This window comes from Ruditapes philippinarum, unplaced genomic scaffold (genome assembly GCF_026571515.1).
Source record: "Ruditapes philippinarum isolate M1 unplaced genomic scaffold, ASM2657151v2 ctg135_1_1_1_1, whole genome shotgun sequence".
NCBI classification, from domain to species: domain Eukaryota; kingdom Metazoa; phylum Mollusca; class Bivalvia; order Venerida; family Veneridae; genus Ruditapes; species Ruditapes philippinarum.
In genome coordinates, this window is record NW_026862663.1 from 158,573 (window position 1) to 180,468 (window position 21,896).

Here is a 21,896-nt window from a genome sequence, read left to right on the forward strand (position 1 = left end):
CTAGTTCTATAATCAAGTGACCCAGGGCCGGCAATTTTGATCTCAGGAAGCCCAAACCTGTGTTCTGCACAATGTCTCATTATTAGTAATACTTCTGCCAAAAAGTTTTAATTTTCTTTCTATTGGTTCAAAAGGGAACACAAAATTTTGAAATTGATACAAAATGACTGTGACCTTGACCGGAACAATGTGAAACCTGCGCTCTGCACATCATCTCATTATGGTTAACATTTCTGCCAAGTATTTCAATTTCCTTCCACCATTTCAAAAGATACAGACCGGACACAAAAACTTATAAATGACAGAGTGACGGACAAATGACCAGGTGCAATGAAATTTTTGCAGGCATTTAAAAATATATAAAGAATATAAATAAAACATAAACATCATAATTCATGTTTACTTTCATATTTTATTCAGGGTTCAATAATATAATGATAATCAGTGATAATCTCTCATAAAGTAGGGTATATATACACACATGATAAAATGATATAACAGTAATGGCCTGCATTCAACTTTACACCAACAAATGAACACATATTTCAATTTATTTCAGGCCAAACATATTTGTATATTTGTGTCTTTGTCAATGTACTGTAAAATGTTAATACTTTCTTTGTTTAAATGTTGTTATGTCAAACTCTGCATACCCTGTTGAGTAAATGATCACATTGATGAATAAATGTATCTGATGCAGAATATAAAAATCACCAAACAAAAAAAATGTTTGAAGTTTAGTAACAGTGAGTTCTGATTTTTAATTAGTAATATTCACCTGTCCAACCAGGTTTCATTAATGGAAATATAATTACTTATTAAAATTAGCATTAAGAATTAAAAAAATTAAGTTAAAATCAATAATTTGAAGTTATTATTTTTTATTCTAACAGTTTTTGCAGTAATTGCTGGTTAAAGAATAGAACTGAACATTAATATATATCCACAATAATGATTAAACATGGCATCAGATATGATGTCAAGTTACATTATATAAAGCTAAAATAAATATCTAACCATGTATATTTCTTTCCTACTTCTCTATTATTTCTGTGTCTACAAGTTGTTAATAAAATTAAAAACACTACAAGTGTGAAAATGTCTAGTTTAGTATATTTTTATTTCACTTCCAATAATTTGGGATGTAACATAATAATTCCTGTCCTTTTTTTGTCTACCTGTATATAAACCATGATTAAAATATTATAATTATGGGTGTGTAACTTTCTGATTAATTATGTTTTGTTATTCAGATATCTTCTCATATACATGTATTATTCAGCTCTATCTTTTCTTTATAACTGCCAACGTAATACTACACAATGTGCAATACTGAATATATAACATGTTCAATATTTAAAACAACTTTTTTTTTTAATTATGATAATTTGATAATAAATTTACTCAAAATTATCAAATATAATAAGTTAACTACAGATGTATAAATAACTATGTTATTAACAAAGTTAAAGATAATATTCTATATTTGAACCAATCATGGAGCCATCATAACCCAAATCTGAGTTGTTACATACTTTAAGACATACGATGCATCTTATATAAATAAATAATTATATCAATATACAATATGTACCTAAGTATGAAAATATTCTGAAATCATATGTATGTACTGGTCAGTCACTGTAAAGTGGTCATCTTTCGTAGATTATATTGTCTATGTCCCCGCAAGGAGTTGGACATAATTAGGAGATGGATAGATAATGTTATTCAGAATGAGTACCTTTAAATATTATTTCAAGCATTTCTATACTGGAAATTCTTTACGATTCTAAATGAAAAGTACGACAAAATACAGGTAAAATTTTGTCAAGGTGGTTAATATGATATTTGACATAAATCTCTATGAATTTTAAAACATGAGTTTAGGCCAGAAACAATGTGTTATGATTGTATAAAACACTGACAAAAATGGAAACTTTCTTTCTTATAATTTGTAAAATAGTTGTTTGTATGGTCGTGGAACAACATAACATTGGTCCCAATTAATGAAATGCAACAGTCTTTACAGTTGTTGTTGGAAATATTTAGTACCTAAATATAATAACCAAAGAAGATTAATCGAAAGAAACTATGGAGCAAATAATTGTTAACAATAACATAACCATTATTGAGGTAAAGGAACCAATTTACCTTAATTGATCAGTACACTGTGAATTTTTATTATTAATATAATATTTACATATCCAAAAAATCTCAATATTGCACACTTGTCTTATTCAAACCTAATAAGTCATCAGTAATCTAACTAAAATACTAAAAACTAATCATTTACATCAAAATATTGTCCTTTAAAAAGACTTTTTCCTTAAAAAGTGCCTTCAATGTGTACAAAATAAAAAATATATTCATATAAAACAGTCACTGTACTAAAAATAATAATAATAAAATTAAAATCAGTATTTACTGCCCTGAATTACTTAGGTTAGTAGGAAATTAGTTCAAAATGTTAAGAAAAATTTATTTTCTTCAACAAAACCTTTTTTGTACAAAAAAAGATTAGCAGTACATTACATTGTACAACTGTCTGATCTACTAGATCTTATAATATATAAATTGAATTGTTAATTAAGTAATTTAGCTTAGCATTTCAAATCAAAGTAGATTAATCATGATGAATGATGACATTGAATACTGTCCTGTATTCTGACTAATATTGTTGTCCTATAACCCAAAACCTGCTGAATCTCTAAAATGGACTTGTCTGCTTTTGTTTTTAAGAAAATGCCCATTATCAATTTTGGGGATATCAAGATGAAAATTTTAAATGGTCAGCTATTAGTACAGAGCCTCGTGAGACTGCACAGAGGCTGGCCTGGCTAATACTATATACCAGTGACCAAGGGGTAATCACTTGAGTCTACAGCAGGGTCAAGGTTAAAACACTCTTTTCTTCCTTTCTGTGTATGAGAAATAAAACTAGTAACATATAAAATACACTCTTACATTAAATGTTTCTCTGTATATATTTAAAATACAAGACTTGATTGTCAGATATCCCATACAAAAAGCACTGGTTTCCTACAAATGCTAGTTAATTTAGGCAAGATTTGTTTATATACTTCAAAGCTCTCAGATCTCTGTGACATCAAAATGTTCCTGCATTGTTTTACTTCTCCTGACAGGTAAAACAAGACAATGTCAAACAATTAAAACATTGTAAACATTGTAAAATATCTCTGTATCACTATTCATCTCTCCAAATTATCTTACTTCCTTTTTTCTTCATATCTTCCACAGTAAGTTTTGCCTCACTAAGCACTATGTCTATAACTTATACTGGCACCATTTATGTTGCAATATCATTCCTGTCTTCATTTAATGTTAACTTTACATTGTTCTTTTCAATAAAAACCTCAATACTTTTTTAACTTGTAGAATTCTTGTACAATCATCCTTTACTTCACGTCTAGCTCATACTAGAAACAATGCACCCCAGTCTCCATCCCCTACCACCTCATTGTACACCCAACACTGACACATGTTAATATATACATGCTGTTAAACAGCTATCACAGATATATTTGAGGTGTGCTCCTCCTTTTAGCTCATTCAACATCGCTGACCTTAACCATATCAAGGTCATACATTCATCATCTCAAGGTCAAAGTTACCATGGCAACAAAGAATCAGACCAAAGTTGCAGCACTTTCACCAGATTATTTTAAATGACATTTACAACAAGGTAGCTATGTCAAAATGTTGTCAAAGGTCACATGGTCTGGTTGAAAGGGACTGGTTGCCATGTTCACCACTCTTATTTCTGTTTCCATAGGAACAGGTCATACTGCTGAAACGATTTCTTCTTCATCATCATGCACACCTGGAAAAATAAGAAAGTCCATTTTATGAAAGAGCAAATAACAAAAAAAAACTTTAAGAAAGATAAGAAATAACAGCTTTATTCCTAAAACACTATATTCAGTGCAATTCATGCTCAAATTAAAACCCAACTTGTCACAAAATTGAAGAAGTACAAAAACAATTCTGATTATGTGTTTTAATAAATTCGATTTTTACACTACATTTCTTGTTCAATTACAAAAGAGATATACAAGTTTGCTTTTACTCTATTTCCTTTGTAGCAGTATAAATTTACTTTTTATCAAACATTATATTTTTGTCATATGTATGTTCTTATAATAAGCAGTTAACAATTCTTATTGCAATAAAGTAAGAATGATCAAAATTTCATGCAAAGGAAAACATTCCACTTTGTTTATTATCTAGGAAAATACTTTATAAAATCATACAGTACTACAAATATGGTCATTCTCTTTCGATATAAATTGATGATGCCAATAAAAATAATGTGACTGAATTATGTTAAATAAATACATTTATCACTAATACACAATTAATAACAAATTCATATGGTAAATTTTACACATCAACATTTTTTGTAAAGATTTCTAACAATTAAGCCAACTTTATCAAATGACATGATCTTAGCAGCTTAATGTGTATTATATTTATATATAGTGAATAACTGTCTTTTTTTACGTTCCAAACCTGCCATGCATTATTCATGTGTAATTGAGCACCTGGGTATAACCTATTATCCCCTAAATACTTAACAACTTCCTCACATGTTTCCATGTGTAGTTCAACCTATCATCTGTTTCTAGATCACGTAACAGCTTTCTAATATAAGTCTAACAAATTTTTTACCCATCATGCCATCTTAGATTCTAAAATGATTCTAACAGGGTTTTGATTTATGATATTCTTTAAGAAAACTTATAAGCTTTTCAATATAATTCCAAAAAAAGAATTTAACTGTTTTGAGACTGTAGCACTAATGAATTGTATACGCCACCAGTATAGGTCCAGACCAGTCTACACATATTAGCAATCTGACCAGACTTAATACTGTAAGCTGCTTGATTACAGTTCTTAGATTAACAAGAAACAACAATGTTTGTACTACAAAATGTTGACTTTAAATCACTCCACAACCTAAACATTACTAGCCATGTAATAAAATACACTCAATCAGCCTGCTCTAACTTTGTATAACTTGGTTTTTTCCCCTAATATTATTAATATTACTTTCTAATTATTTCAAGTCTTATGTCACAATAAAAGATTGTTTAGATTTCAGAAATAGGTTATTTCAGAAATAGGTTACTAAACTATTTTAAGCAGACAAAATCTGTAACCATAATACTTATTTCAAACATCTAATTTTTCTACATATAAAATGATAAATTTACATTCTAATTATCAAATAAACATATAATTAATGCTAGAAAAAACTTTGTCTATATAGAAAACTCCACAACACATTCATCCAAAACCTATGTAAAATTATGTTACAATTAGTTATCAAAATAAAGATATTATTAATAAGAACACTTAGTCAAATGCACAAATATCATTATATAAAATATTATCATCATCTGCATTCACAAAAAACAAAGAGTTTTGAAAGCCTCTTTCTGATTGGCTACTCTATAACTTGTATACAAACATGGACTACAAACATTGTAAACCACAAGAATAAACTTACTTAGATGAAATAGTCATCATGGACTGGAATAACCAATTTATCTTTTATCATAATTTTGTGTGTTCAACTATTTATGAAAATAATAAGATACTGCAGCAAATATGGAAGATCTCTCTTTTAAAGATGTTTTCGGTAATTTTCATATTGATATATAGGCAATATAAATAAAATTGTTCAATAGAATTTCTTTTTGGTGACACTCAATTTTTTTGGGCCAAAAATATTTCTGTCATTATAATGTAACAACATGCCAAGTTTAAAGAAATTATGTTGAACAGTTTGAATCCAGCCTATATGTCTATATGAAAAATCCTGAAATGTCCTTAATCTACTTCTTTTTTTCTTTTTTTTTAATATAATTTTCCTTTTTGCTTTGATTATCAGGGACTTTGTTACTACATATATTTCAGTATTTGCCATAAACATGATATATTTTTAAGCATATTGGAATAATATATGTTGACAATTAATTGAAGCATTTTCTGCAGATATGTTTTATGACAATAAATACATTCCGGCATCTTGCAGGGCAACAAAAAATGCATTGTTTATTGCTTATAACATAATCTGCTTTGTGCAATACTTTGACAGAAGCTTAGCATATATACAAATGAGCTTAAAATATTAAAGACAACGCTTCAATATCAAGTAGATGTACAAGAATCTTCCTATGTGTAGATTAATTAATTCGATAAAGGACAGCACATTTCTACAACATTAAGATTATTTCATAACAAGAGTATAGTATCATGTTGCATGTTTAAAAAGGGAGGTAATTATTGGTATATTTAGAGCACACAGACAACATCGTTTCAAACAACTGGCACATACCCTGAGTATGGTCAAAATCTTCTTCCCTATAATACTTGTTAGACCCCGCCCACTGTTTGTGCCTCTGACGCGCCACCTGCGCCATATGAGTGGCTGACTGATAATCGGGGAGTGGCGGACGACGCACGTTTGTGTAAGTGTTGTGGATGTACTGACTGTTAGCTGTGAATTGGGAGAGAAATAGAAAAGCAAGGATATAAAAATAAACCCAGGTAAAATATGTTAGAATGCATCCAGGAAAAGATAAAAACATGCTACGATAATAGTTAACAAAGATAAATATGTGAGGTTAAAGCAATGAGTATGTACATGTGATGATAGTAACAGCAACCTCAAGCTGTAAGCTACCCTGTCCTAATTTAAACCATACAATGTTTCACAATTATAAGCATTGAATTTGTAAGCAGAACAGCCCAGCAATATCCCCTCATACACCTTAAATAAACCAATATGAGCCCTCAAGCAGAATGAGACACCTAATGCAGTCATAGAGCGGTAGACGTAAGTCATCAAATTTCTACAACAGTAAATGATCCCCTATAAGTATTATGCTTTATGATAACAAATCTATTTGGGTAAAAACTCGATAACAATGAACATAGCTGACTGTACAGAAATGTATTTTTTCACATTTTCTCTCTATATGATCAATTAGTTAAATCTCTAGAAACACTTTAATTCAGAATCACTGTAATATATATTTTACCAAGCATTACCATATCCTTAAAACTACAGAAAATTCAGGGACATTTCTTTATTTTGTGTGAAGCCCGTTTAACAGTGCGATTATAAGATAAATATAGGGGGCAAGTGTTACAATATTGTTGGTGACAATATAATGTATATGAAACAACACTTGATGTGATTATGACTCACACATTTCTCACAAGATTATCCTTTCTTTGATTGACCTTTTTTTATTCCAAATGATATTATATTAAATCTGTACATTGCAAATATCTATATACCCATTGCTTTAACCTCCCCTATGTTAAAAAGTGAAAGTTATAATTATTATCAACCAAAATGCAAAATTATTAAAATATTAACAAAATATCAAATTCTACATAGACATAGAAATCATAAAAGTAAATGAGAAATATTATTAATTAAATACATGCTACAAAAATTTAAATCATTGTAATGTTTCAAATGATTATTTCAATAAAAAGTTTTAATTTCTTCTACAGATCATTAATATGATAGTGATAAAAAACAGCATTTCCCAGATTAATTTGAAGTTAAATAACACTGTTACAGGCAACAAAATAAATCCACATGAAAGAATGAAGATGGTAAAAATGAATGCCCAAACCAAATGTTCATATTTAATTGTCAAACCTTTATGTTAAGCATACTGAATTTCTATAACAGACTTAAATCTACAACTCTCCATGTTTAAAAGAATGTCTTGTAAATATGTAAGCTACTGTAGTAATAAATTTGACCAATCTGAACAGAAAAATCACCTTGCCTTCTCAACCCAAGTCAATGTCAACTCTATAATTCAAATGGTTAACATTGTGTTGCTGGTTAATTGAATTTTAGGTTGCTGGTTAATTGAATTTTAGAATTTCAAAATTAAAATCATTTACATTGAAAACATGGCAATATAAATTAGATCAAGTCCATTTTCTTTACAAATTTAGAACAGTTAATTGATTAATAAAGGTTTTCTCTTAAATAAGAACAAGTAGCTGTTTAGTAATAACACAATGATATTTTACTGAATGACACCTGTTCCCCACCATTATAATGATATTCATGTGATGATTGTATTAAACACAAGTTAGTTAAACATAAACACAAATACTGTTTAACCAAATTATTATAACAATGAAAAATGTAATGGACAGAAAAATGAAGAACATGCTAGTCAAAAACAAGACTGACTACAACAACAAACGTAAATACAAAATCATTGACACTATGTTCTATCACTGCAGTCACACATGATGTATTTAAATAATAATTCTACAAATGAAACAACTAAAGTCATGCATGTTTAACATAAATATGACAACAAACTAAGATAATGTTTTATGTGCTGCTGACATTGGTATCACAAGAAATCACTGTCAGTGTTCCTATATAACATTCAAGTTACAGCAAGATGTGTGCATGGTGCAGCATAACTGGCAGTTTTGGTTTGTTTCTTGACAACTTAACCCGTGATAATATCAGGATGCTTATACCTATCAACTACTAGTGGCAACCGTATCTACCCACGGCACCATTGTAGACCTGGCAACATCAGCAGGCACTCATCATAGTCTTCCTTATTCAGACAGTATATAATTTTCAAATTTTCTCCCAAAATAATGAATGGTTTTGTCCAGATTGAAAGATGGACAAGTCCATTTTAGATATTTAGCAGAGTAAGGGTTAACCTAAAAATTTATAGTGTACAACAAGCAGCCAATGTCACAACATTATACACTTGCTGTGCTTGCTACATAAGATGTGTGATAACTTCTTTCATGCATTCTATCTAACCATATAGGCATCAAATTCCTCCTATATACTGTATGATTTCTGGTCATTCACTACTTGAAATAGCTATGTTACACAATAAGCTACACATTACAATTAACAGTCACTGTCAAACCAACATTATTTCCACATACAACTACATTTAGTTCCATATCATTAGTGATGCACTCATTAAATGTCATAAATGTAACAAAACATGCACTGACACACAGACACCCACATTGTTTTGATGATAGAGCTGTGAAAATGAGCAAAAAAAATGAAATAAATGATAAATGGAATGTTACAACAAAATGAAGACAACAACATAAACTAACACCATGCTTCAACCATTCCAGTGCTGGGGTTAAGTACAATGATGGTAAAATGAGATCTGCTGAATGGAGAATGAAATCTGTTAGATTAATTATGTGTGAAGTCACAAGGAAAGGGACCAATTCATTAATGTAGTACTTGTAGTACGAAACCTTTGAGTTTTAATTCTTCTAGCTGAATGATTCGGTTTTTATTTAAAAAGCAAAAATTATCAAAATTTCTATGAAAAAGGTCCCTTTTTATTTGACAATTCACACATGTATGTATATGGTGTGCTATTAAGGTGAGGAAGGTAACTGAACTTTGTTCTATAAACACACACCAGAAGTACCTTGCACGTTTTGCATAACAACATGGTACGGAGGTAGAGGGGGTCGTACAGACTGTGGTATTGCTGGTGCCGACTGTGGACTGCCCGCTGCAACAAACACACACATACCATGATTAAAAGTTCAAAGCCCACATAAAGCAGGAATACACCAGGGTTGTTTTACAATGAGCACTGGATTTTATCATGTCTTAGAAAATCATATTAAAGCAACAGACATCATGAAGAGATACACATACATTTGTTTATCTATACAAAATTTTATGTTTAATAAACTTTCTGTTAAGAAGACACAACTGGCAAAGATATAATGAGAAATCATAGCAAAGAAAATTTTATATGTTTTTTTCCACATATTTTTCTCTCTTAAAATTCACGATTTTTAAAAGAAACTTAAAAACAGACAAATATTCATGCAACAAATTATTCCATTCATGAAAGTAAGATTTTTTAGAACAAGATCAGGATAGTCAACATGCATGACTTTTGAAATATTTTTTTCAGATTTGACAGACACAGATAAGAATGTTTCAGTTCATCCACACTTCTTCCTAACTTAGTTTTATCTGATCACTGTATAATACTGCAGTTTAAATGTGAAGTTGGTCACTAGATGTGTCAACAGTACCAAAGTCATTTGAAATGTATTGGCATCATATACAGTGTTTCCAAACCACCATATATTAATAATGTGTTTTATTCATGTGTTAGTTTGAACTTAAAATCATTTTGCTTATTAGCTAAAGCGTATGACACCATAATATTAAAAGCGTTCTTTATAGCCATCCGTAGCATATGGCAAAATCAAAATCAAAAAGCTGAGGACTATCTTCCCTTTCTCATGAGACTGGTGATAAAACATTTAAATGATAAACATTTAAAGCATCATTCCCATCAATCCTGCTGTTCTTCATAATTCACCACGATGAAAAAATTAATACGCCTCTTATCTTAAAAGATTTCAGGCCCCTTATCTTGAGGTTTTTATACAAAATGTCAAACTTTATCATGCCCTGAAAATAATTGGATTAATATAATAAAATTTTACAGAAATTTTAAGAAGAAATGTTTGTTCAATAGTAAGTTCAAATAAATGATTTTTTACCTGACTGAGGTGGATGATGTGGATGCTGTGCCTGATGATGAGTCTGATGATGATGATGTGATGATGAAGAGTGATGACTCGCAACTGATGATGACAGTTTTCGTGGTGGACCTGGCGAGTTGGTGACCGGAGCTGAACAAGAGCTGTGGTTGTCATAAGTTGACGTGCTAGTGAGACTGCTAGAGTCTGACTCGTAATGTGACGGCAAGCTGTGGGCACTGTGACTACTGTGGGTACTCTTAATGCTTGCTGTAGGACTCTGAGATTCTGTGGACCCTATTGATCCTGTAGCAAATAATAAACATATATAATACACAACTGTAACACACATATATAATACACAACTGTAATACACATATATAATACACAACTATAATACACATATATAATACACAACTGTATTACACTACTATAAGAAATACTCTGGTAATAAATCTGCTATTTTTTCTGCTATTCATATTTTTGAAAACAGAAATATTTCATCTCTCATTGGACTATCTACTTTGATTTTTCCCATATATCTAGAGGAAAAATAGAGAGATGTTGAAAAAAATGGTATAAGAAATCAAGAATTACCATGCATCACTTTAAATATTATTGCTAGAAATGGTCTCATTTTTTTTTTTTTTTTTTAAAGTTCCTCTCTATTTCTATAGATTACACAAATATTAATAAATCATTACAATACAATATCAAAAGCAAACGAGAAATCTAAAATAATCAAATTTGAAGCAAAACAAAAATAGGGCAATTTTCTCTTAACAAAACAACAATATTTTGGTATAGTTTAAAGATACATGCATTTCCGTACAGAAACTAACAAGCATAATATCTTAAGACTTAGATGCAAACAGAAAATAAAGAAAACTACAACATCAACATTATTTATCTTCATTTTAAGAATGCTTTGTGTGCTACAAACCACGCTCCAAAGTTCTGACATTATAATCAATAAAGATTAGTATTTGCAAAATGTTTTTGTTTGTTTGTTTTTTTTTGTAAGGAAAATAACAAAAAAAAGAAATTGAATTAGCAAATTGTTTCATTAATTGTTATTTTTGGAAAAGAGAATTTAATAGAAAATTTATAAAATAAAAAAGTTATAATTTGTCGATGTTGAAAAGCTCTGTGTGAGTTTCAAATTTAAAGACAAAACTAATTTTGTCCTCACAAATATCCAAAAGAAGTATAGAAATTGTATTAGATTTGACCAGATCTAATTATAAAACAACAAATATAACAAATTTTAACAATATGTTCACTGTATTTCAATAATACATTTGTTGTGTATAATGTATCTTACCAGTACGACTAGGTTTCCTATTTGCTATATTACTAAGACTGATCACTGATGAACTCTCAGCGGACAGATGGAGAGTCGGTCGTGCATGTCGTGGTGACATCGGCTGACGACGCCCACCTGATGACAGGTTTGGACTAGTTATAGGTAGAGGGTTTTTAGAGTCGTGGGGTTTGATCTTGCCACTTAAAGCCATTAGTTTTCGAGTATTTTCCACGGTGGCAGCACCTGACATGGGAGAAATAATGTCATTCTAACATGCAACATCAACAAACATGCCACAGAATACAAGCGTTCAAACTTCTTCAGCAAGTCTTTATCGAACCTCAAGAACAACATCTATGCTCAAACAATTTATCATGAATTGAGTACCAATCAAACAGATTTCTGAACAAATCACACCTGATTTTGTATTGTGGATATTTCCTGATTCAAATCATCAGTTGACTATATCAAATGTACAATAACATGATGATTACCATCATGGTCAGACTGCATGATAATACAAACTGGTCTGGCTGTGTATAATGATAGTGACCAAGCTGCTGTAGCTCTTAGATGGAATGAGTTCAACATCAATTTGCTACAAAGCTATGATGTACCACTACACTTATTTTCTTTTATTCTAATTTATTTCAGTTTGATTGTGTTGTAGGACCTATAAGCTGATTGAAACACTCTCGAATCCGTTCCTGGAACCAGCCAGTACTAATGAGTGTAAAGTTATTTTCTTTTAATCATTAATGTTGAAGGTTCTTGTAATATTAAAGACTTGCTGTTACAAATTATTTATTAATAGTTAATGTTTTTACAGGGAATGTAAAAAAGTAAAAAGTTCATACGCAAAGCAAACATAGAACGCAAAAGTTGATAAAGCATAGAAATTATTTAAGAGGAAGCAAATTGATGGATATAGTTCTTGTTATCCTACTGTATTGTTCCGATGTATTTTATACAGTACACACAGTGTATTTGTTTTAGTGTAGTTCACTGAACATTTCTTTCCATTTTATGCCAGAATATGATAGTTAATTACCTAAAACAATCATTACCTACTTTAAATTTGCTGGCATCTGCAATTGCTGAACTCCTCATAAATTTCATAGTACATGGTGTACTCTTATATATCAAACAACACTCGGATCTTTTCATCTGTCAGATTTTTCAACAACCATAAATACAAGATCTAATTCCAATTTTGGTATCATAGCATGTTAATTCAAAGATGGCTTAAATTTGTATGCCAGCAAAATAAATGGTTTTCAATATTTATGAGACAACTTGAAAATGGGCAATTATTCTTGGAAAAAAAAAGGTAAAAAGAAGGTAAAGACAAGACAAAGGTATGAAACAAAAGCAAGGGATTATTAATATAGTAGTTACCAAATTTAGGCCCTGTATAGATAGGCTTCTTTTCCTCACTGGACACACTTGATGAGCTAGCACTTAGGTTAGGGGAGGATTCCGGCTTCTTTGCTGTAATAATACATACATTGTATCACAAATAACATATGTAAATAATTTATATAAAAATAACATTATTGCTTTTTATTAAATGCTTTTCGGTGGTTTATAGAAATATATCAGTGATATAAACCTGGTAATTTCACTGTTTTAAACAGTGAAATTACCACTTTGATAATTTCACTGTTTTGAATTTAAGCCCCTTACGTTGTTTCAGCGAAATACCAGCGTGCACAGTACTGGGTACCAACTTAATGACGTGACGTCGTAAATGACGTCCCGTTGTATTATTATTTGGCGCGCTTTTCATTCAGTATTAGGTTTAATGTCTTTTTAAAAACGTTTCTTTGCATATAATAAAAAGAAAATTTGTTTAGTTTAGTGTAAGATCGAAATATATTTCACCTTGTGAACACCAAAAGTTCATATTTCACTTGTGGCTATGCCACTCGTGAAATATATCTTTTGGTGCTCACTCGGTGAAATATATTCCGATCTACACTGAACTAAACAAATATCCTCTATGTATTAAATTTCTTTGTCTATGTCTCAGAAATTCTATTATTGTAATTTCATGTTTTGAATAAATACAATTATCATTGATCATTTTAAAAAAAATTGTAAAATAGCTTTGGCAAAAAATATCAAAAGTATCATACATGTACTTTGGATATATTTTGCCTAGAGCTATTTTTATACAAAAGCTTTAAAATGGCTGATGATTACTATTTGTATACATTATATAGTCATTTAATAGAGAAAAAACAACAACTGCAATTCAGCAAAGCTAAGGCTTTTTGAAGTTGATACAAAACTTATTTAAGTATTTGAAGTATTTGAAACATTTCATTCATTTACAAGAAGAATGATATTTTGTGTATTACCTGGAGGTTCACACTGATTAGATAATTCAGCCAGTTTATCTTCATCTCTTATACTAGGTATATTACTAAGGTATGATTTTACACGACGTGTCATCTGGGCCTCGTCATACATCTTCCTTGCATTTGGAACAGCTGAGGCACGTCGATTTTTGGAACGTTTTATCGTTGCTACACCGAATATGAGTGAACTGTCGTACTCACTTGGTGTATTCAAGTACATCGTGTTAACATCCTGTATGTTGGTTACAAAAATACATTTATACCAGAGAAAAAAAATGTTATCTTGTTGTTATTTTTTCAGTTCAATTTCTCCAATGTGTTTCTGTATGACACATTTCCAGAAGTGACACTCTTACTGTTTTAAAGCATGAAGACTTTCTCTTGCTGAGAAAATACATGGGAAAATACACCCCTACTTTGAGATAATTAAAAGCATAAAATATCTAGAACTTGAGCATATATGTTTCTTCTATATTACAGAATGATGCACAAATACTAGTATTATTTGTTTCAGTTTTTCTTTTTAAGATAATGCTAGTTGTATTCAATAAAACTGGACCCAACTCAATATTATAGAAAATCATTATTTGAACATTTCAAATTTGAAATCTGGAGAGAACGGATGTTTATAATAACTTACATATTTGGGTGAGCACATGTTACATATGTGACGGATTTCCTTAGCAACCATACGTAGCTTCTCAAAGTTGACCAGTCCATCAACCTTGGAATCATTACCAAGGTCAATGAATGTCAAATCTTTATTGACTACTGGGAAAAATGGTATCTGAAAAAGTCAAGAAACTTAACTAATATGTAATACAAATGAGGTAAAAATGTAGTTACTTTATGGTAGTATGAAACAATATGAATAAAAAATACTTTCTTTCTACTGGTTATGAAATTAAAGTTTATTTAATCTTAAACAAAGAACTTTTAAATGCATTCCTGTAACCAACTTGTATTACAAATAAACAACTTTATTAACAAGTGTGGGAAAAATGGACAAAACCATCTCCTGTTAATTAAGTGGGAAGAACAGAGTCAACATTATTAGTGTGTACATGATAACTTACCGTAGGTGGTTGTACAAACTGACTGGATAAGAGATTCCTGTATTTGGACATGTTCCTTGAAGGATCCATCAGATCTAACATACTCTATAACAATAAATTAACACACAATATATAACAGTATATTGTTTACTGGTGGTTAACCATAATAATAATGTCATATTATCTATACCTACAATATCAAACAATCTACAAAGACACTCGGAAATATCTGTTCGGCAAGTTTATCCTGTATGTATGTCAACTACCTTGTACCAATACTTGCACATATATAAATTATATCAAAATAGCAAACAAATTCATTTATACAAAATGATTAAAATGAAAGAAAGAAGTGATTAATTAGCCTTTGCTTCTAGTATACAGCCAGGCCAACCGCAGCATCCATGCAGTCTGACCTGGCCCTGACCAGGCTCTATACAATGTCAGTTGAACAACGTAAAATTTTCATCTTGATAATATTAACAGTTACAAAATTGATAGATGGAAAAGTTTATTTAAGCAATTCAGCAGGCTGAGGGTTATCAACACAAGATGCAGACAGCATAACTTACCTCATACATCTTTTTATATTTACTGGGTACTTTCTCCCATGTGTTATGTAGTCTGGTCACTGATGTATGATGCAGACCACTTACTATAGCAAACATTGAGTTGAAGTTCTTACAATCTTTACAATGTCCTGTAATATATACGTACCACACTTCAATGACGATCAATAACTCATAAATATTGTTATAACTCTGTTTTAACAGATAGGAGATCTAAACATATACATTATATATAACTTCTTCTTCCATTCCATTTAATTAATATGAAAAAGAATAATCCTATGTTTTTATCACTTTCCATTCTGCTCAAGGTCAATTGATCAAATTAATCTACTTGTGCCAAAGATATATAATGGCTATATTCTTTCACCTGTGATGCTGAAAAATCTTCTCATACAGTCAACCTAATCAGTGTCACTTTAAATCAAATAATACTTAGATAATTTCATTCAAATGAAATACAAACTTGATGGGAACTTACTTGCTATTTTGATGAAATGTTTGATGCTTTTCATCCGTTTGACTAGATTATTCTCTGAACATATCTCTGTGACTACCCAAAACATCTCCTTGTTCACAAGCTAGAAATGACATATATAATATACCCATATAATACAAAATATCCATACATTGATAATCATATCATCAGTGTATAAAACAATATATCCCTTTAAAATTATAACAAATGATAACATAATAATAATTGCTTTAGATTATTTCTGCTAGAAAAAGACAATGTTATAGCCATGTTCAAAATTATAATCTAATTTATTATAGAGACAATAAAATATTTCACCTCTTCAAATTTCATCAGATTTGGACAGCCAAATTTAGAGGGAAGGTTAAATATTCTGTCGACATATTCTGTATCTTGGACCTGCTTGAAAATGTTGAAATCTTCTAATGTAAGTTGTGATGCCACTTCTAATGTATTGAGCTGCGTGAGGCTGATCTGTGCTTCCTTAATTAGGTCACCCATCAGCTCGTCTGGCACGAGAGGCTCTGTGCTCATGTTGTTCTTTAAGTAATACCTGAGTACACATGGGAGAGCTCTCCTAAGTAAATTATGACAGAAAACAACAACAATATTAACCTTTGAACCCTGGCCTTCTGCTGCTGAGGAATTGTGGGTAAGTTAGACAACATGTAACAAGATATTTGATTGGTTGGTTATCTATGCAAGTGGAAGATGAAAGCATAAAAAAATCAAACATAACATTCAAAACAAAAACACTTTATGCTTTAATCTTGCACATTATAATTATATTATAAAATGTTGTAATAGATCAACAGACACTGTTCAGTCATGTTCAATATCTATAATGCTAGAAAACAACAAACTCCACATTCAAACAAAGCTTCCCCAAAATACATTTCACAATACTAATAATGTATAGTTAAATAGTTATTGTATTGTCTTAATAAAACAACGACATTAATTTATATTTTAGTGATCTGAAATTATATGCTAATGTTTCCTCACAGAATGTAAGTAGAAACACACAACTATTTGATTTTGTTTTTATCACATTAATACACAGTCAGGAAGCACTAATTAAGAACTCACCATTTTCTATAAATAAAAACATAAGCAACGAAATCTTGTTCTTTTTTTTTCAACTGAGAAATTCATTTTCAAAGAAATTTTGCTGGAATTTTACAGTTTCATAATTAACATTGACTGATCAGTGTCTCACCATATATATCTAGGGGTGCTTTCTTCACAGTTAGCAGGTTAGCTAAATCAAGTCAATATCATCAAATAAATGTGAATCTACACTTTGTATAAATGATTTACTGTAGCCTTATACAGTCGGTCTGTCTAGCATATAGAATGATATGTGAGGCTTTTACTAAATATTTTACAAAAATAAACCCAGGAAAAGTGAACTGTGCATGCGCAACCATATCTCAGGTAAGTCCCGAAACGAAATTCTTTCACAAAAAAGAATAATATAGTTCTATGTTACATTACATGAATTACCTGATAGATTTAATGTCAATGATTCACATTTATTGGATATGTAGACAATTTTAAGTTAGCATTTCTACAATTTGACATGTTTATTAATGGTGGAATATTTTAGTGCTCAAACAAATTTATTCTCACAACTTAAAACATACCAGATAACTCAAAACAAAAAATCATGTCAGTGATGAAGAAGATGAATGATGAAGTTAGATATGAAAGAAAATAATGATTGCAGTTATGATGATGATGATGAAAGACAAATAGATATTGATGATGATGATGAAAGTGATGATGATGATAGTATTGCATGATGAAGAAAGACAAATCAATTATGAAGAAGAAGATGCAAGTAATAAAGATGACTCCAATATTGTCAGGGATAATGGCAACAATCTGATGATACAAATGGTGCAGACAGTAATGTTCTTGTGTTCTTTAACAAGTAGCTATTGCCATTGTCTTGATGCAAACATTAAGGTGAGTGTATGATGGGTGAATGAACAATGTATGTTAAAATGAGAATAATTTAAACATCAATGATAGTTATCATAAAGCTAAGATGATGAAAAAGTTAGAAATGATGATGATGATAATGATTATAAAGATGAAGAGATTTCACAATGATTTAAGAACCAGTAGAAATATGAAATGCATAAGAAAACAACAACGAAAAATCATGAAATTCAAAACGAAACTGAAAAGTTAAGAACACAACATTGATAAAACACAATGTGCAATTTTTAGTGTTAAATTCTAACTACAGTTATGATATTGATATAGTTTATATATTGATGATTTACATTTTGATTTATACATTACAAGTCAATTTTTACAAATATCTTTCACAATATGAATGTTTTTTCATGTTACCTAGCAACCATATTACCAAAATCATAATTAGAACCTTTTGAATTCAAGTTCATATTAGATGAAATGCAGAAAAAAATGATTTCAACTGTATGGCAGAATTTATTTCATAAAAGATCAAATTATTTTTCTATTACAACATAAAATGGCCGAGCCAGATCGTAAAAGACAAATTATTGGTATGTGGACAGCCAAAAAAGTTAACTTTTCATAATTATTAATTAAATGTATAATTAATTCATTGGCTACCTCTCCAAAGTAATTACAACATGTTAATAATGAAATTCTGCATTACAGAATGTTACAATATGATGTAAATATGAAAGTAAGCAAAGCAATGCAACAGGCAGTAAATATGAAAGCAAAGACACATGCCTATATTATACACTAAGCCATCAATACATATACAGCAGTTTGTACTACAAGTTAGACTATTGCACAATTTATTTACACGACATGAAGTGGAAGAAAATATGCAGTTTTTAATGGCCTACATTATGTTAACACACACACTGACATACATGGATCACATACACATGCTAACCAGGCCCCAAAAAATGTTCACAGCAAAATACAATCATCATGCAACAAGTCCTCTATATAAATTATGTTTCCATGGCAACAGATGATGGATGTCACATGCAAAACTTCTACATTCAACATTGGTTCACCACAGCAAAGGGTATGATGCATTCATCCTTCACTAGGTTCAAGTATGAAACAAAAAGTACCAAATAATCTACAGGTCATATCCTTTCACCACTGAGCTTGTCTTCTTATCTAAATCTGAACTTTACAAAATATTAATATCAGAAATTTTACGATTTAAGCAACTAACAGTATAGAGTCTGGAACTGGAAGCAGGCCTTGCTCTATACTGGTTGCATCAGTCTGCTGTAATGAGGGTTGACCGCAAAACTGTTGTAAAGCCTTCTTTATATCGTATAAGTTACTGCAGTTTTGCGGTTAACCCTCAAAATATTACTGCAAGTATTCAGCGAGTTAAAACAAAGCTTACTTAACAAGTGTCTGCTAATGATGATGATGATAAATGAAAGATTTATGAATGAAACAACTACACACGTTTTTTATGATGACAAATTTGTCGTCAGGCTTTATCTTGCATGATTATAAGCTACACTTTTTATATGATGTTTTATGCATATGCTAAAACAATGTTTTATCAGCTTAATGACCTTATAAGGAAATCTAGTATTAAATACAAGATATATTTTCATACTTGTACCTATAAGAAGCTGATACAGATGCAGGTAATTGTGTACAAGCATGTTTAGGTCCCTACCAACCTTTTCTTTTACATAATTAGTTCACCTTTCACATCTTTGTTCTCAAAAAAATACAACCCACATTTAAAGCAGTGCATGCAACCAACCAACATAATTATCTGTTATTTATAATTTTCGTGAATATTTCAATTTCATTTTTGAAAAATCAAAAAGAAAAAACACCTACTAATCTCTAAAAATGAAAGTTTAGAAATTACTTTTAACTTAAAATGATAAAAATATAAAAACTAAATGTTGTCTAACATTTTTTTATTCTTAACCAATCACTAGAGTGATCATCCCATGGCAAAGGCCAAAGTTCAGAGGTTACATACCAAACTAGAAGTCTCGTAATTGGTTACAGTTGAAGATAGATTGATATATGACTTTTTACCTGGCACTAAGGCTAGAACAAGCATCCCTGTTAACAAATGTTGTGTACAATTTATATATTAGCCATCATAATTTATCAACTTATTATAAATTTTAAAACAGATTCTGTGATGAAAAACTATTAAAAATTCCCAAATGAATTTCAAATTTAATGAAACAATTTTATCACAATATTAAATCATGTTTAGATGCATGCAATAACAGTGTTGAAAAAAAACTACAAATAAACTGTTTGTGAACAATAATAGATAACTTATACATATTTTGTAATTAGAATTGATATATTGTGTAAGATAGAATATAAACTTAATATATTTATTGATTCATGTTAGCAATTAATCAAGCCACTTAAATTTGCTACTAAATAACACCAATTAAATGTAATTTATTTTATCACACACACTCTAGCCAATTAACTTTCACCATATTTGAAATTTGCATCTTTTTCCCCTCATATAAAAATTATGAAAACTTTTGATGTACAAAAATAACAAAAAAACAAAAACAAAAATTAAAAAAACGCCAACAAAAATCTTATTAAAATGAGAAAAATAGTCTTAATTAAATAGTGAAACCTTTTCCAATCTTTAAAATATCTAAACATTCCAAACTATTGAATAACTCAAAGGAGAAAACACTATTATAAAAACTGACTGGTTTCTAAAATATTTCAAGGCCTGACTACCAGTGTGCATTCCGAAAAAGTAATTCCCTAAACCAGTCTAACTAGTAGAATAATATATTATATTATAAATAGGGTATCTACCGAGTATATATCTATTGTATTATCTACCACGCCCATTATAACATACAAGCGTTAGCAAGTTAGAAAAAAAAAATGACAAAAAAATTTGTAAAGATGAAGAGAGTTTCTGCTTAACTTTTTTGCTTGCTAAAGAAATCAGAATAAAATTGTGCAGGACATAGGTATGGCCTAATGAAATAACTAAATCCTTCATTTTATTTTTTTCATTTAAGGACATTAAAACAAGTGGGATACTATGTCCAACACAACATTAGAAAATTCACACTGTTTATACAGAACAAAACCAACTAAAAAAGATAACAGCAAAGTTGAAGCAAGTGATTTGAACATTAAAAATTTGTAGTCAAGAATTTCCATTTTAGGCTAGAAACACAAGACATTGAACATTTCTTTTGCCAAATTAAAGCAATACAATGTTAAAACATTGTGTCTGTGACATCAGTGGTAGAGATGCCTGATTAAATTTATAAACATGTTACAAGCAATGTACATTTTGCATTATCTGTTCAAATCACTTCTAAACTAGAGGGTAATCTACTTATTGTGTGTATACCTTCCATTTAATGTCAACCTTTCTGGCAAGTTCTGAAGGGTGTCTGGTAAACGTTTTTGTTTTATAAAACCTTCCGATTCCACTGTTACCTCACATAATGAGAAATTGCTGTAAAATAAAAGGTTCCATAAACATATAAAGCAATTTTAGTGTTTTTTTTTTTATTTTGTTATAAGTTACATTTA

At 30.1% G+C, this 21,896-nt stretch overlaps 1 protein-coding gene across 21 annotated transcripts in view; it reads right to left on the reverse strand.

Moving 5' to 3' along the window:
- Window positions 1–392: 392 nt before the first annotated feature.
- LOC132719778 (rap guanine nucleotide exchange factor 6-like) overlaps window positions 393–21,896 on the reverse strand; it is a 92,556-nt gene continuing 71,052 nt past the window's right edge. For 9 of the 21 annotated variants that reach the window (XM_060703645.1, XM_060703644.1, XM_060703643.1 and 6 more), the window contains 14 exons: window positions 21,712–21,819; window positions 20,394–20,420; window positions 16,671–16,905; window positions 16,356–16,455; window positions 15,878–16,005; window positions 15,327–15,410; window positions 14,891–15,037; window positions 14,251–14,482; window positions 13,286–13,378; window positions 11,906–12,130; window positions 10,603–10,887; window positions 9,492–9,587; window positions 6,362–6,523; window positions 393–3,841 (listed from right to left, as the gene is read on the reverse strand). In XM_060703645.1, coding sequence (XP_060559628.1) covers window positions 3,801–3,841; window positions 6,362–6,523; window positions 9,492–9,587; window positions 10,603–10,887; window positions 11,906–12,130; window positions 13,286–13,378; window positions 14,251–14,482; window positions 14,891–15,037; window positions 15,327–15,410; window positions 15,878–16,005; window positions 16,356–16,455; window positions 16,671–16,905; window positions 20,394–20,420; window positions 21,712–21,819 — 1,963 coding nt within the window. In that variant the 3' untranslated portion in view covers window positions 393–3,800. Of the gene's footprint in view, window positions 3,842–5,530; window positions 5,554–6,361; window positions 6,524–9,491; window positions 9,588–10,602; window positions 10,888–11,905; window positions 12,131–13,285; window positions 13,379–14,250; window positions 14,483–14,890; window positions 15,038–15,326; window positions 15,411–15,877; window positions 16,006–16,355; window positions 16,456–16,670; window positions 16,930–20,393; window positions 20,421–21,711; window positions 21,820–21,896 lie in introns of all 21 variants that reach the window. The other 12 variants (XM_060703648.1, XM_060703642.1, XM_060703641.1 and 9 more) reach the window with 11 other exon arrangements.